General features: G+C 34.7%; 2 protein-coding genes across 2 annotated transcripts in view; one reads left to right on the top strand and one right to left on the bottom strand.

The window, feature by feature from the left end:
* Positions 1-14418, top strand: part of LOC118191327 (uncharacterized) — a gene marked incomplete at its 5' end in the record, with an annotated part of 529277 nt that overhangs the window by 142812 nt on the left and 372047 nt on the right. The window lies entirely within an intron of this gene.
* LOC118204024 (uncharacterized) overlaps positions 1-14418 on the bottom strand; it is a 110849-nt gene that overhangs the window by 86768 nt on the left and 9663 nt on the right. Inside the window, exons 4-5 of the mRNA XM_085810323.1 lie at positions 6013-6231; positions 3449-3658 (exon numbers count right to left, since the gene is read on the bottom strand). Of these exons, the coding sequence (XP_085666449.1) occupies positions 3449-3658; positions 6013-6231 (429 nt within the window). The remainder of the gene's footprint in view (positions 1-3448; positions 3659-6012; positions 6232-14418) is intronic.

The raw sequence follows: 14418 nt of genomic DNA, 5'->3' as shown, positions 1-14418 counted from the left end.
TCTTGTAGAAATATGTGGGTAGTCTTGTAGAAATTTGTAGGAATTTATTTTTGGATGTAGGTCGTATGTGCGCCTGCTGTGTTCGTAAAAATTCGACGAGTGCTACCATACTTTTTTAAATGTATTTTTGAGTTTTATCTTAAGATGAGAGCCTGACCATGCAATGGGTAGTTTTGTTGCATTAATGCCCGTAATTGATAGGGCATCCACTTCACTGTTGTGCTCCATGCTGACATTGATCCATAATATTACGAAATGCAGGTTGGCTGTGTTAAAGGCAGTGTTGAAGATTTCCTGGATTATTGAGGATATAATCTTTGGAGGGTCTATTGCGTGCATGGCAGAAAAGAAGCTACCTGTAAATAGATGGGAGATTTTATAGGGTAATGAATATTGAATTTTTAATGGTTTTAATGGAATATTTAATGGTTTCTAATACTGTAATTGCTTCTGTTTGGAATACACTATTTCCTATAGTTAGCTGAAACATTTGCTCTTCTGCGGACTGACTGCTAAGACAGACTTTAAGCGGACAATCCTTTTCACACTCTGTACCAAAGTCATTCGCGTATATTTGTAGGAATGTTTTTATGAACGGCTCTTTGTTGATGGAGAGAGTTATATTATTCTTCACTGCAGGATGTCGCTCATACGGGTGTGAGGCTAGGAGAATATTCTGCTTTGAATTCTTTTTCCATTATGGTTAAAATTCTTTCATAAGTGCATAATCTCTTTTTCCTACTATGCATAATCTCCTTTTCCTACTATGCATAATCTCTTTTTCCTACTATGCATAATCTCTTTTTCCTACTATGAAGAGAGCGGGAGGTTTAGCAATCTGGCAAAATGCAGGATTTGATGTTTTACTGTATCCTCTGGTGTAATAGAAAAGAAATGGTCTTTCAGTTATTTTCAGCTTTTTTCAGTCTACAGGTAGAAGTTCGGTTTGCCCAAACTGCTGCTCCGTATAGAACAATTGTTTAGATAACACAGATATAAATCAGCTTTTGTAGTTTCGTGTTTATGCCCCACACAATTCCTTGCATTCTCCGTAGGTTTGTTGCTATTTTAGAGCTATTTTTTGACATAACCGAGATAGCTTATAAAGTTAAATTTGTTAACTGTAATAATGTCGAGATATTTTATAGATTTTACGATTCTGACCGTTTTATTCTCGATATGTAAATTGGGGGCATGGAAAGTTTCTGTTATGGCTTGTTGGAAGTAATTGTTTGTGAGTTTCCATGAGATATGATTAATTCTTTCTGGCTTGTATAACTCATTATGGATGTTTAATGCGTTATTTACATTAATATCAAGCACATCTCGAGTTCTGCCATTGACAACAAAGATCGCATCGACAACGAAGGCTATGCCTTTGGTGTGTTACGGCTATTTATATTGGGTAATTTTATCGAAAGCCAGATTTCAAAAGTACTTGCTAAGGCAAGAGCTCTGCGAAAAGCTTCTTTCTTGCTTCTTTTCCATTAGCCTCTTACGGGATATAATAATACTTTTTCTGTATGTGAAGTAGCTTAAGTTTCATAGGTATATTTCGGAAGGTTTCATAGATATGTTTAGGGTACCTGAAGTCCCTGAAATGCCTAAAAACCAGAGAGATTCATATAGCTTTTTAAGATCGAGGTAGAGTAAAGGCGAATGCAGACAGACTGAAGATTTAAAAAATAACACACACGTTAACTTTTAGTTGAACCAAAAAAAATAATTTAAAAGCATTTCAAATAAGGCTATTACGCATTTATTGCCTTATTGCACAACCTATTTGTGCGAACAAGGATTTTCTTCCATGTTGCATTTGAAAAATAAATACAGAACAAAGTTAAAATTGGATTCTAATTTATGATTAAACCTAATCGAACTAAGACAAGACATAACGAAATTGATCTCTCTTAAACAGGCCTGAATTTCACACTAAATTTTAGAATAAAAGTATTATAACTTAAATTTTGCTAATTAAAATAGCATCCAATTTTTAATCTAATATTTTTTGTGTGCATATTTAATACAAATATCCAATAGGTTGTGCAAATGGAATATATATATATTAATATTTCTATTGAGAAATTGAAAAAAAATGTCATTGCAAAATGTAGTGGTGGTACTAAAATTTTCCAATATTTGTTTAGATGGTACGCTTTAGTAAAAGTTTGAGAATCGATGGGATAGATGGTACTTCTATTCGGATTGAATCTGAATTGGAAATGACTTGTATCGTTTCCATTCTTAATGTGATGTCTTAGGCGGTTTGCAAGAGCTCTCTCAAAGACTTTATTTAAAGATATTAATAAATTTATAGCAACATCGGCTTGATACATTTTGCCTTTTGTCTTAAAAAAGGAATAGTTTCCCCCATTTTGAAGCTGAAGAGAACTAACTTGGCTTGCAGACATTTATTAAAGGTTTTAGAAGTAAGCCTGGAAATTGTTTGTAGAGGATTTTGATCAAGGAAATATCAAGGTAGATCAAGGTAGATATTTGACTATTCTAGAGATTTCAGAGTTGAATTGAGAATCATAGCCTGAATTTGGGAGATGTAACATTTTTCTTCTTTCTTTGTGCAGAGTTGAGTCTTTCTGTGAGTGGTCGCTGCGTAATACATTATTCATTACACTTCTAATGCTTTCTGTTGTAGCATCTCATGAGCTTCTGGTATTGTTTATTGACTGCGGAATTGTAATTTGAAAAAGCAGAAAAATGTTATTTGAATAAACCTTGTGTATAGGTCCGTAGGGATCGTAGGGATATTTGCTTTCTGTTATAAACTTTCTTCAGCATTTTAATTTCGCTTTTGTATATTGCTCTGTGTTTTGCTAACAGCAGGTATGCATTTGAGCTTCCTTTTTTAGATCATGCTTTCGTAAGGCTGTGGTTTCATTTCGAGGGTCTCTTAATTCAGTTGTCCCCCAACTAATCTTTTTGATATTACTGGGACTTTCAATATTAAATTATTTTCGCAGTGATTTTAAATTTTTTGAAAAGTCGTAAGGGCGGTTACTATCAGGCTGAAGTTTATCCAGGCAGTCTACGTAGACAGACAAAGCGAAAATTATATTTTTAAACTATAAAATATTTTAATGGTAATTTTAAACTATTATAACTCTAATTATGGAACCAATTCTAGCAGATAAAAACGAAAACCGTTTCATATTTGCACGTGATTCGATAATGATCTTAAGGAGGCTGTTGCACTTGATGAAATTCATACAATAGTGGTTTGAATGATTTGTAGGAATATTTGCAACAAAAAATATGCATGAAGAATACAAATTTCACCAAGACCAAAATATTCAAATGACGACATTTTACTACCATTTCATCTCCGATTAATTTGTAAAAATAAGCTAAAATCTCTTGAAGGAAATGTCCAGTTTTGCAAATAGAATCCTACTGATTTTTGCTAAAATACAAAGCATAAAAACTTTCTTACACTATATGGGCTCCAGGTATGTTTGGGTCTCCTTTGTCTAGGCACAGGAACATAAGGTATTGGAGAGGCCGGGTAAGTCGGGGCAGAAGTTATCGAATGCATTCTGGAACGAGCTCTGACATATCTTGCTGGTCTTATTGTCAAAGGTGGGTGAACGGGAGTCATATGATGCAAGAAAGAATTTCCATTCACAGCATGATTTATTGGAATCTAATTGGTGTATAGAACTTCTTTATTAGTAAATGCAGCAAAGCACATTGAAAATTTAAATGCTGTGTAATAAACAGTTTATTGTAAGAAGACGGATTATACAGAATTTTAAATATAATGAAATTAGATTTTAATTTTCTAATTCAAAATAATTGGCACGCAGCTTTTAACATACTAAACTCTCATTTTATTTATACACTAGCGGGCTGCGGCCAAAACAAAATTTACAAGTTCTATGTATGCCTGAAAAGAAAATGCATAAAACATTTCAATTTGAATAAAATCAGTTCATTCTTTACAAGCAATAAGCATATCGTAAATATTTTTTTAGTTGACAAACCAGGAAATAAAAAGTTTTTGATACTTCAGGTTAATACTTATACGTATGATGTCATGATTTTCAGTCCACTGAAAATTTTTCGTTTCGTGGACGAAAACGTCACGGAGAAAACATCGCAAGGCGAAAACGTCGGAGAACAAAACATCGTCAGACAAAATAAAGCAAAGAGTTCTAAAACATCGTAGTACAAAACATCGATACAGTTCTAAAACATCGTGGTACAAAATATCGTCGTCGAAAATAAAGCGGTTCAAAAATCTCGCAGTTTGAAAACATCGTCGTCGAAAGTATCGTTGTAAAAAATAAAGTACCTACAGAAATCATCGCATGCCGATAACATCTCAGACATGTGTGTTTCTAGTTTTAATAATTGTAAAAGGATGCTTTCATATTGATTTGTGAGTACAAGATGGAAAGAAGGATAGTTTTTATTTTCATATTTTTTTATTAACTAATAAATTTTATTAACTAGGCAGCTGACGATGGTGGTTCGGTTAAACCATCGAAACTAGTCCTGTGAAAATTTGAAAATATAACGCTGATTTTTGTTATTTGACTTCTGAATTAGTATTTTTTCGGCGTGTTATTGTGTCTTAATTAATAAATATTTATTGAAAATATAAAATGGAAACTTAAGCATGGAAAATTAATGCAACTTGTAGCACTTAATACAATTTTAAACTGACATAGTTAGCTAACAAAGGTCATTAATAAATTATTTTTTATAAAGATTTACTAGTAATTTTTCATAAAAGGTATAATCTAAAAAAATAGAAAAAATAAGACAAGTAACTGCATGACTTTATCTATAAAAAAGTTGCTAAGCTAATTATGAGATTATTTTCTTAACTTTTGTTAATCTGATACTCTTATAGTGAAAATTATTTCTTGTTTTGTTTAAATTTCTTGTTCTGTTTCTTAAAAATTTATTAGTTAATAAAAATATGAAAGTAAAAATTATCATTCTTTCCATCTTGCGCTCACAAATCATTACGTGAATATCCATTTACTGTTATTAAAGCTAACGAAACGCATGTCTGCGATGTTATCGTCATGTGATGAATTGTAGGTACTTTATTTTTTACCACGATATTTTCGACAATGATGTTTTTACAATGCGAAGTTTTTAAATCGCTTCATTTTCGACGACGATATTTTGTACCACGACGTTTTTAGAACTGCGATGTTTTCTCTTTGCTTTCTTTTCTCCCACGATGTTTTGTACCACGATGTTTTCGCCTTGAGTAGTTTTCTCCGCGATGTTAACGAAAAATTTTCGACACACAATGACGTCACATTCGATCGCATGCTTTCTTAGAGTTAGAATATGACCATATATAATGACAATATGTTTAATATTTGGCAATTCTAATTTTATTTCATATTTTGTAAAACTGACAAATTTTTGATTAACAAACTCTAGGATTTGAAAGCCAGCAGTAGCAATACTTTTCGAAATAAAGCATTTTTATCTACAGCTCGTGCGACTGTTACCATACGAAAAATGAGTGCAAAAAATAGCGTTTTCTGAGGTTTCTAATTAATATCTCGGCTAATATCTCGGCTAAGTCGTACAAAAATGAGAATGGTCGAAATTGCTTCCCACGAACTTTTGGACTCCGGGGTACCTCTTTCACAACTCACCTCCCGCCATTACGGAGGAGATGATGTTACAAACAAACAGACCATTGCATAATTTAATAGAACAGATACAAACGAGAAACGCCTGTCCTTTTCGTTTAAACACAGTTAAATTTGAATTTAGCCTAAATTTAAGTTTGCCCACATCTATATTCGATACCGTTTTACGTCTTTAACATATATACATTTTTGTATAAAATAATAATAATATTTTATTGAAAAATACAGCTGAATAATACGTATTGTTTTCCAAAAGGATAAATTTATGTTAAAAATTTTATGCATTTATTCTTTTGTTTTAAAACTTGAACCTTGACTTCTCTTTCATTAAACAAAGCATATCACAAACAGTTTAGAAGGAATAATATAATACCGGGGTATCAGCTCTTTCGTGCTTCGTGACTAGAGTAGTGTAAGTTAAATGGGGACTCTCTGGCATTTGACTCTCTTCCATTGCTTCCGGTCCTTTCTCCGGAATGCTATTATCTTCGCTTTTAAAAGGAGGAGCTGGATCTGGAGTCACTATGATAGAATTTCCAGATTCGTCGCCCTGACCTTTGCAAGGGCTGGGTTCCACTTTCAAAGGAACTATCTAAATGGGGCGAAAGGAAGGATGAGAAATCAATGAGTGAAAGAATACATTTCAATTGAATAAATGCGCTGAACACAAAAAGGTTTAATGAACTGCGTATTAATTGGTTTAAAAATATGAGAATTACAAAAATAGGAATAAGGTCCAGATTACAAGAAGACATGCGTTGTGTTTTCACCTTCATGGATATTTTAATTTTAATATTTAACACTTTTAATTTAACTAGCAAATTAACATATTCATTTGCTGTCAAGCTCTTTTAGTAGAACGTGAATTTTCGAAGCATTAAGTACCTTTTTGCCTGTAAAAAATGAGATTAAATAATACAGAAGCTTTAAAGAGAATTAATTGCCGGAAGCAAATTAATTTTTTTTTCATTTAGTTTAAAAACATAATTAATATTTTGTTAGCATTCTACATAGACCACAATGTATTATTCATAAACTCAGTGAACTCTCGTTTACTCGAAGATACAAGGTCCTTATTAGGTATAACAGATTTTGAAGGAAAAAAAGTATATTAGAAAGAACGAAATTACTATTTGTAATTAACTATGTACTTGGCTTAGCTAGTACCCGCAACTATTCACTACAATTTTCTTCACTCCCATGAGGAACAACTTATTTTGAACTTCCACATTTTAATGTTCTCGAATTGTATCAGATTTCTAACATTTTCAAATACACTAAAATTCTGACTGTCTTTCAGTATATGTGAGATCAAAATCTAAACATACATAATTAGGATAATTTAAATCTAAATAAGTTCCATATTCTCAATAAATTAATGAAGGTCCTTCTGATTATATGTATCAAATTTTAAGGAAAATAATAATTTTCTAGACTAAAGAAGTTTTTCCCCCTACTAATATTAACTTGTTAATTCCAAATAACCCATCTTAGCAAAAATGATTCTGGAAAAGGTTTTGCGTATTAATGCGAAAACAAACGTTCTAAAGTACTGTGAAGATTTATCTATTTATTTTTGACTAATAGTTAATTTTGAGTGAAAGTACTTTTCTGTTACTCTCCTTTCTCACCCACGCTTTTCATGCCAATATAAATAAGATAGAAATCGTTTATTAAGAAGAAAGAAGAGCTATTTAAGTGAAGGTTTCGCAAGATAATTTTAGAGCGTGTTCTGCCTTCTTGAGGCCACGTTGTTACTGCGAATTAATAGCGATTTGTTTCTGTGGCTTTGAGTACTTCTAGTTATTAGGCTTGTCTCGCCGGTTTTTCACAAACCTTCCTGCTTGTGACTTTGTCCCGTCATTCCCTAGGCTGATCTAATTACATTTGATTTTAGTTCAATATTACTTGCCTAAGTTAAGTCAGATGTGTTGTGTAAACTCAAGTTGCGTCATTGTTACTTCTTTGTGTTCAAATAAAAGGGTCTTACTTACACCTTCTTCTCACTTTTGTTTGTATCATAAGACTAGAAGATAATTCTACAGTTTTTTTAAAGCTCTTTAGTATATACGTCCTAAGAATACTAGACTCTATAATACAAAATACATTAATCTCTTTACATCTGATATTTTGCATGAAATTTTGATTGTCAGGGTTACACCTTTAGTTTAGTGCGTCTCTTAAATCACACTTATAACTTCACGCTATATTTTTTTAATCTGGTTGTAAAACTGATAATAATATTATTTTTTAACACTGTTATATTTGATCTGGCCGATTTAAACTCTTTTACCATAATACATATGAAAAAATCTGATGTGTACACCACATGACTTGTACGGAATATTAAATTATACGCATTTTTTCTTGCATTTTATTTAAACTTATTAGATTGAACTAAACCTACTTCGCCGATAGCGCATAAACCACAACAGAATAAATGCATTCTTTAAAATTCACTTTGTTTACCATAGCGACACTCTGGCACTAGGTTTACTTAACAGTATTATATTTCATTCATATTATAACTCAGAATGCACAAAATGTATCTCATTTAAAGAATTATCTAATCGTTGCCACATGTTCTAATCAAATACTATAATAAAGCTAGAACGATGTATAAAAGAAATTAAGCAAACAAAACAAAACAGAAACAAAACAGAAACAGTTTTTCACAGACGATTGAGGATTTCTCATTTAATTAATTCAGTTCTCACTTCGCGAGAAGGCAAAAATACATAAAAACTAAAAATATCTATATTAAAAATTACGAAGTAAATCTCAAACGCTTATTTCCTCGAAAAAATTCCAGAAAGAATTAAGCATGATTTAATTGGCAATAATAAATGAATACGTTATCTTTGTTGTTGCGAAGCTAAGTTTCTCTAGATTGGCAACAAATCCACTAGTCTCCTGTTTCAAATGTAAACATCAATGGCCGCCATTAAAAACAGGCTTAGCGGCAATTAAACAACTTTAAAATTGCTGATAATTCTAAAAATATTGCACACAGATTTACTAAAGGCATAAAAACCTTAACCGGAAGATAAAAACAACACAATTCAATCATTTTTAAAGCAAAAAATGTACAATTTACAAACATATAAGAGTAAGGAAACTGAGATCACTGAGCCAGGTAATAGAGTGGATATATATATAAATATATTTATATACGTTTGGTGCGGCTGATTGCAACCAAAATACGAGGTGCACATCTACATGTTATAGCAGTCCTATATACAAAATTTCAACGTTTTGAGGCTACTCGTTTTTGAGTTATGCGAGATACGTACGTACGTTCGTACAGACGCCACGAAAAATTCTCTTCAGAATTAATTTTAAAGCAGTTTTATAATTTTTTGAAGGAAAAGAGTATTTTATTCTGTCCTTACGTACAGATATCACGCACAAACATCGTTAAATTGCATTCGATAGCAGTCAAAATGGATATTTTCATTGAAATATGCTGCCTGAATTTTTTCGCGATTACAATACTTCCTTTGGTGCTACTTTGGTAGACGGTTGCACGGATTTTGGCAATTATTTGGCGATTTTTCTTTTGGCGAGTAATACAACTTATGGTAAACCCATTGCTGGATAAGTTATTTATGGTAACCGATACTTTGTTGTCATTTTATTAAAAAAATAATGCGTTTTATTTTGCATAAATTCCCTGTTTTAAATATTCTTTATGGCTTCTAAATATTAAAAATAAATTTAATTTTGCATTTTTATTTGAAACAAAACTTTTGTTATTTATAATATTTGATATAATTTTATGTTCTGGATGATGTAACCAATGACGCCACCTTACTTAAAAAGTAATTGGTTTTATTAATATCTATAAATTTAATCTAATGTTTTAAACATTATTTATGGATGTTAAATATTAAAATACAATTTAATTTTGCATTTGTTTTAAAAATGATGTTATTTTGAATGATTATTTAAATAATTTTAATTCTATGCGTGATGCTCCCTGATTGGTTACTGAATATTTGTGCATTACCGCGCCATTTTAAAATTTTATTATTCATCTCTTGGAATTCCTCAGATTTCAAATGGAATGGCTATCTCCATTTGGAAGATGAATGTTGTTATTGGGAATTACCAAGAATTATTGGTATTGGAATAAAAAAATTGCCCTTTGAGACCTTATTTTGGCCAACCTGTCTTTCCTAATCAAAGATTTATTTGTAAATTGTTAATAGCGTCAGAGGAAATTTATTTTAAATTTTTGGAGGAAACCTCGCTAATTGCTTCTTCAATGAAGTGCGAGAAATGTAGATCACAGATGAAGATGGTTAAAAGAGCCGATTCAATTATGATTCCGATTTTTTCGTGGTACTTATCAATAAACATCAGGTTAAATTACTCAAAAAATGTAAGTACATATTTTTCTTTTATTTTATAATTGTATACTTCAATTTTTGTTAAAAAATTAATACTCTATTTTAAAAAATTGCTGTGATAATTATTGTCACATATGTTTTAATGTTAATTATATTCTATATAACGTATTTTAAAGTATTTGAATTTAATAATATTGTTGTGTCAAACTGGTTCGACCCACGTCAGAAGACGAGCGGGAGAAAACAACTTGAAGATCTTTAATGACGCGATCGGCAGCATTCTTCCCTTCATCGTTTAATTGCGCATTCTAAAGTAACTCTGATGTAATGTTTTCTGAAGACACGGATTCTTGGATGTTACTCTTTCTTTCAACGCTGGTTACTGGAGTACATGCTGCAACCACTTCACCTTTCTTAATAATTTCTTAATAAAACTTTTTGCGTGCGTACGGGTTCGTTATGAAATGAATGCACAAGTCCGATGAAAAATGAACAAATAATTTATTATTATCACAACATTTATTATTTTCTCAAATTATCATGCAGTATTGCAATATCTCACAGTAGTTATCTTTTAATTACTCAAATGTCCAATAGAACGTAATTCAAAACAGCTAAAGAACGCTAATCCGCGAATTCGCTACAATCAACAAGAGCAGTTTTCTAAACAACAACAAACTAAGCAACTACTAAAAACTGAGATATTTTCCTCCTTTTATAAGATTTTAAAATCACGCGCTAGAACTTTACAGTACTTTCTCGAAATCAAAAAGAGATATTCATTTATTTAATGCACGCGCTCCTGTATTTTCAAGTTTCTGGCTTAGCTTTCTTTTAATATTCGTCACGCGCTGCACTGCGCGAGAAATAAAACAATTTAATTTATAATTGAACTAACATTAGCTTTTTAAATACCAAATTCGTAACACTGCCCCCTTCCCAAGGACTGCACGTCCCGGGCAGTACAATCCTTGGACAGGAAGCTAAACTTACAACTGTGGCATAAATGCATTAATAAGCATTACATTACAATAATAAACAACATGAGCAATAAATGCAATACATAAAACAAATCAAATGCTATCAAATACAAATCAAATACTAAATGCAAATCAAATATTAAATACAAATCAAATCAAAGACACATTTAAAAACAAAATGGACCATGGTACTATTACGACATTACTATGTACTATGTACTATGGCCATAGTAATGAGCTAACCTGTCGTAATGAACGACTTTAGGTTTAGAGTTCGAAGACTTACGAATCCGAACCACGACGTCATTCAGCCTGTTTAGGACTGTGTACGGGCCATCCCAAAGTGACTGTAATTTCGGACAAAGTCCTTTCCGTCGAGTCGGATTCCACAACCACACCTTGTCTCCTTCGTGGAACTGATGTTCAGTAGCTCTTGTGTCGTATCGGGTCTTCATCTTCTCCGTCGCCAAGTTGACTCGCTCACGCAAAGTTGTGCATCACTTCAAACCGGGCCTGGAGATCTTGAATATATTCCTCAGACGAAGAAGGAGCATCCGGAGGGCGGCCAAACAGTAGATCACAAGGCAGACGAAGATCACGACCGAAGAGCATCTGTGATGGAGAATAGCCGGTAGTCTCGTGGACAGCACTGCTGTAAGCCAGTAAAAAGAGTGGTAATTTCTTGTCCCAGTCCTGTTGGTTTCTGGAAACCACTAATGAGAGGTTATTAAGGATGGTTCGATTGAACCTCTCTACCATGCCGTCCGACTGGGGATGTAATGGCGTCGTTTGAGTTTTGTCAATGCCGAGTAGTTTGCATAGTTCTTTGATTACTGCCGAGGCAAAATTCCTTCCCTGATCGGAATGTAACTGAAGAGGCACTCCGAACTTGGAAATCCAGTGCTGTATCATTACCTCAGCTACTGTGACAGCCTCTTGATCAGGAACAGGGTACGCTTCAGGCCACTTGGTGAAGTAATCAATGACAACGAGTATGTATTTGTTGCCATCAGTAGTTCGTGGCAGAGGTCCCAAGATGTCAAAGGCGATACGTTCAAAAGGCGCCCCTATGTTGTAACGTTGCAGCTTGCCTCGGCTGCGTCTCTTCGGTCCTTTTGCGACCTGCACAGGCATCGCAGGATCGGCACCACTTTTGCACGTCATCCTTTGCATTTTTCCAGTAAAAGCGCTCACGAACTCTCTGTAAGGTCTTCATTATTCCAAAGTGACCTCCCGTAGGGCTATTATGTAGTTCTTTAAGGACATCAGGAATGCGGGATCTTGGAAGTATCAGCTGCCATCGGAACGTCTTGCCATCATCCGATTCGAATTTCCGGTATAAGACACCGTTTCGAATGTGAAGTGAATCCCAGAGTGCCCAATACTGTTTGGTTGTAGGACTACAGATAGAAATGTCTTGCCAGGTAGGTTTTCTGTTTGATGACTTGATTAAATCAATTATGGGTTTATGTCGCGGTCTTCCAGCTGGTCTTTCCTGACTTCATCATCATTCCACGGTTCTCGATCAGCCGATGTTGATGTTGTAATTTGTCTTGCGACCGGAGTCAGCAGCTCGTATTTCGCTTCCACCCTGGAACAATATCGGCAGCTTTCTTGGCAAGGTCTTCTAGACAGGGCGTCGGCGTTTCCGTGTGATGATTCCTTACGATGACGGATAGTGATGTCATATTCTTGGAGTCTCTGTATCCACCTGGCTATTTGACCCTCAGGATTCTTGAAATTTAAAAGCCAGGTCAATGATGCATGATCGGTGCGGAGCAGGAATTTTCTGCCGTATAGATAGTGATGGAACTGTTCTACAGCTTTGACTATGGCGAGCTACTCTTTCCTGGTGACACAATAATTCCTCTCCGGTTTAGACAGGCACTTGCTCCAGTACGCCATTACACGTCCTTGGCCGTCTGTTTCTTGGGACAAAACAGCACCGACACTTTCATTGTTCGCGTCGGTGTCGAGAATAAATGGTCGGTCGAGCTGAGGATACGTCAGGATTGATGCAGATGTTAAAGCCTCCTTTAAGTTGTTAAATGCATTCTCGCATTCTTTTGTCCACAAGAATCTTTGCTTGCTCTCTGTCAGCTTGTGAAGGGGTCTTGCGATGGAAGAAAAGTCCTTCACGAATCTTCTATAGTAGGTGCAAAGCCCTAGGAAGCTTCTCAGCTGATGGACATTTTCGGGACGTTTCCAGGATTTAACCGCTGATAACTTTTCAGGATCCGTGCGCACACCTTCTGCAGAGATGACATGTCCCAGGTAAGTCACTTCCTTTCGGAACAATTTGCATTTAGCGGGACTCAGCTTCAGATTGGCTTCTTTCAGTTTCTGAAGCACCTTCCTAAGATTTTCTAAATGTTCTTCAAAACTCTTTCCGACGATGATGATGTCGCCCAGGTATATCAGGCAGGCTTCGTAGGAAAGGCCTTTCAAAACAGTCTCCATAAGACGTTAAAATGTTGCCGGCGCATTACACAGTCCAAACGGCATCACCTTGAATTGCCAAAGCCCTTGTCCCGTAGTAAATGCCGTCTTTTATCGGTCTTCAGGCTGTATTTCTACCTGCCAATACCCACTCTTTAAATCAAGTGTTGAGAACCACTTGCTTCCAGAAAGAGTGTCTAGAATGTCGTCAATTCTAGGAAGAGGGTAACTGTCTTTTTTCGTAACCTCATTCAACCGGCGATAGTCGACGCAAAATCTTGTTGAGCCGTCTTTCTTTCTGACTAGGACGATGGGAGATGCCTATGGACTTACTGAAGGCTCGATGACATCGCCTTCTTCCATATCTTTTAACAGTGTTCGCACCTCTTCCTGTTTAGCAAACGGTAGACGTCTTGGATGTTGCTTGATCGGCGGATGATCGCCGGTATCGATTCTATGTTGTGTCAAACTGGTTCGACCCACGTCAGAATACGAGCGGGAGAAAACAACTTGAAGATCTTTAATGACGCGATCGGCAGCATTCTTCTCTTCATCGTTTAATTGCGCATTCTGAAGTAACTGTGATGTAATGTTTTCTGAAGACACGGATTCTTGGATGTTACTCTTTCTTTCAACGCTGGTTACTGGAGTACATGCTGCAACCACTTCACGTTTCTTAATAATTCCCCCCCTTCTCAGTTACATTGGCGACTCTCACCGGGATAACCGTTCTGGATAGGTCGACGAGTGTTGAGGCTACTAGTACTCCTTTTGGGATATTACAGTTATTGGGATATTCTATGATGCCGTAGCGGAAATTTCTGTTTTCGGCAATGGATCCAGGAAGTAAAATTTCTGTTCTTGCCGGTATTGTGATATTGTCTTGTGCTATGATTTTATGAACAGATTTAACTTCTTCATCATTAACTCCAAATAACGCTATGTCCTGAGATGTAGAATGCAATTGGTTATTTTTAAAGTCCAAGGAAAAATTGTATTTCCTTAGAA

Source organism: Stegodyphus dumicola, chromosome 2 (assembly GCF_044657685.1).
Source record: "Stegodyphus dumicola isolate Sdum_Otavi_A_Nest chromosome 2, ASM4465768v1".
In the NCBI taxonomy this organism is placed as follows: domain Eukaryota; kingdom Metazoa; phylum Arthropoda; class Arachnida; order Araneae; family Eresidae; genus Stegodyphus; species Stegodyphus dumicola.
This window is presented reverse-complemented; position numbering and strand designations above follow the sequence as displayed.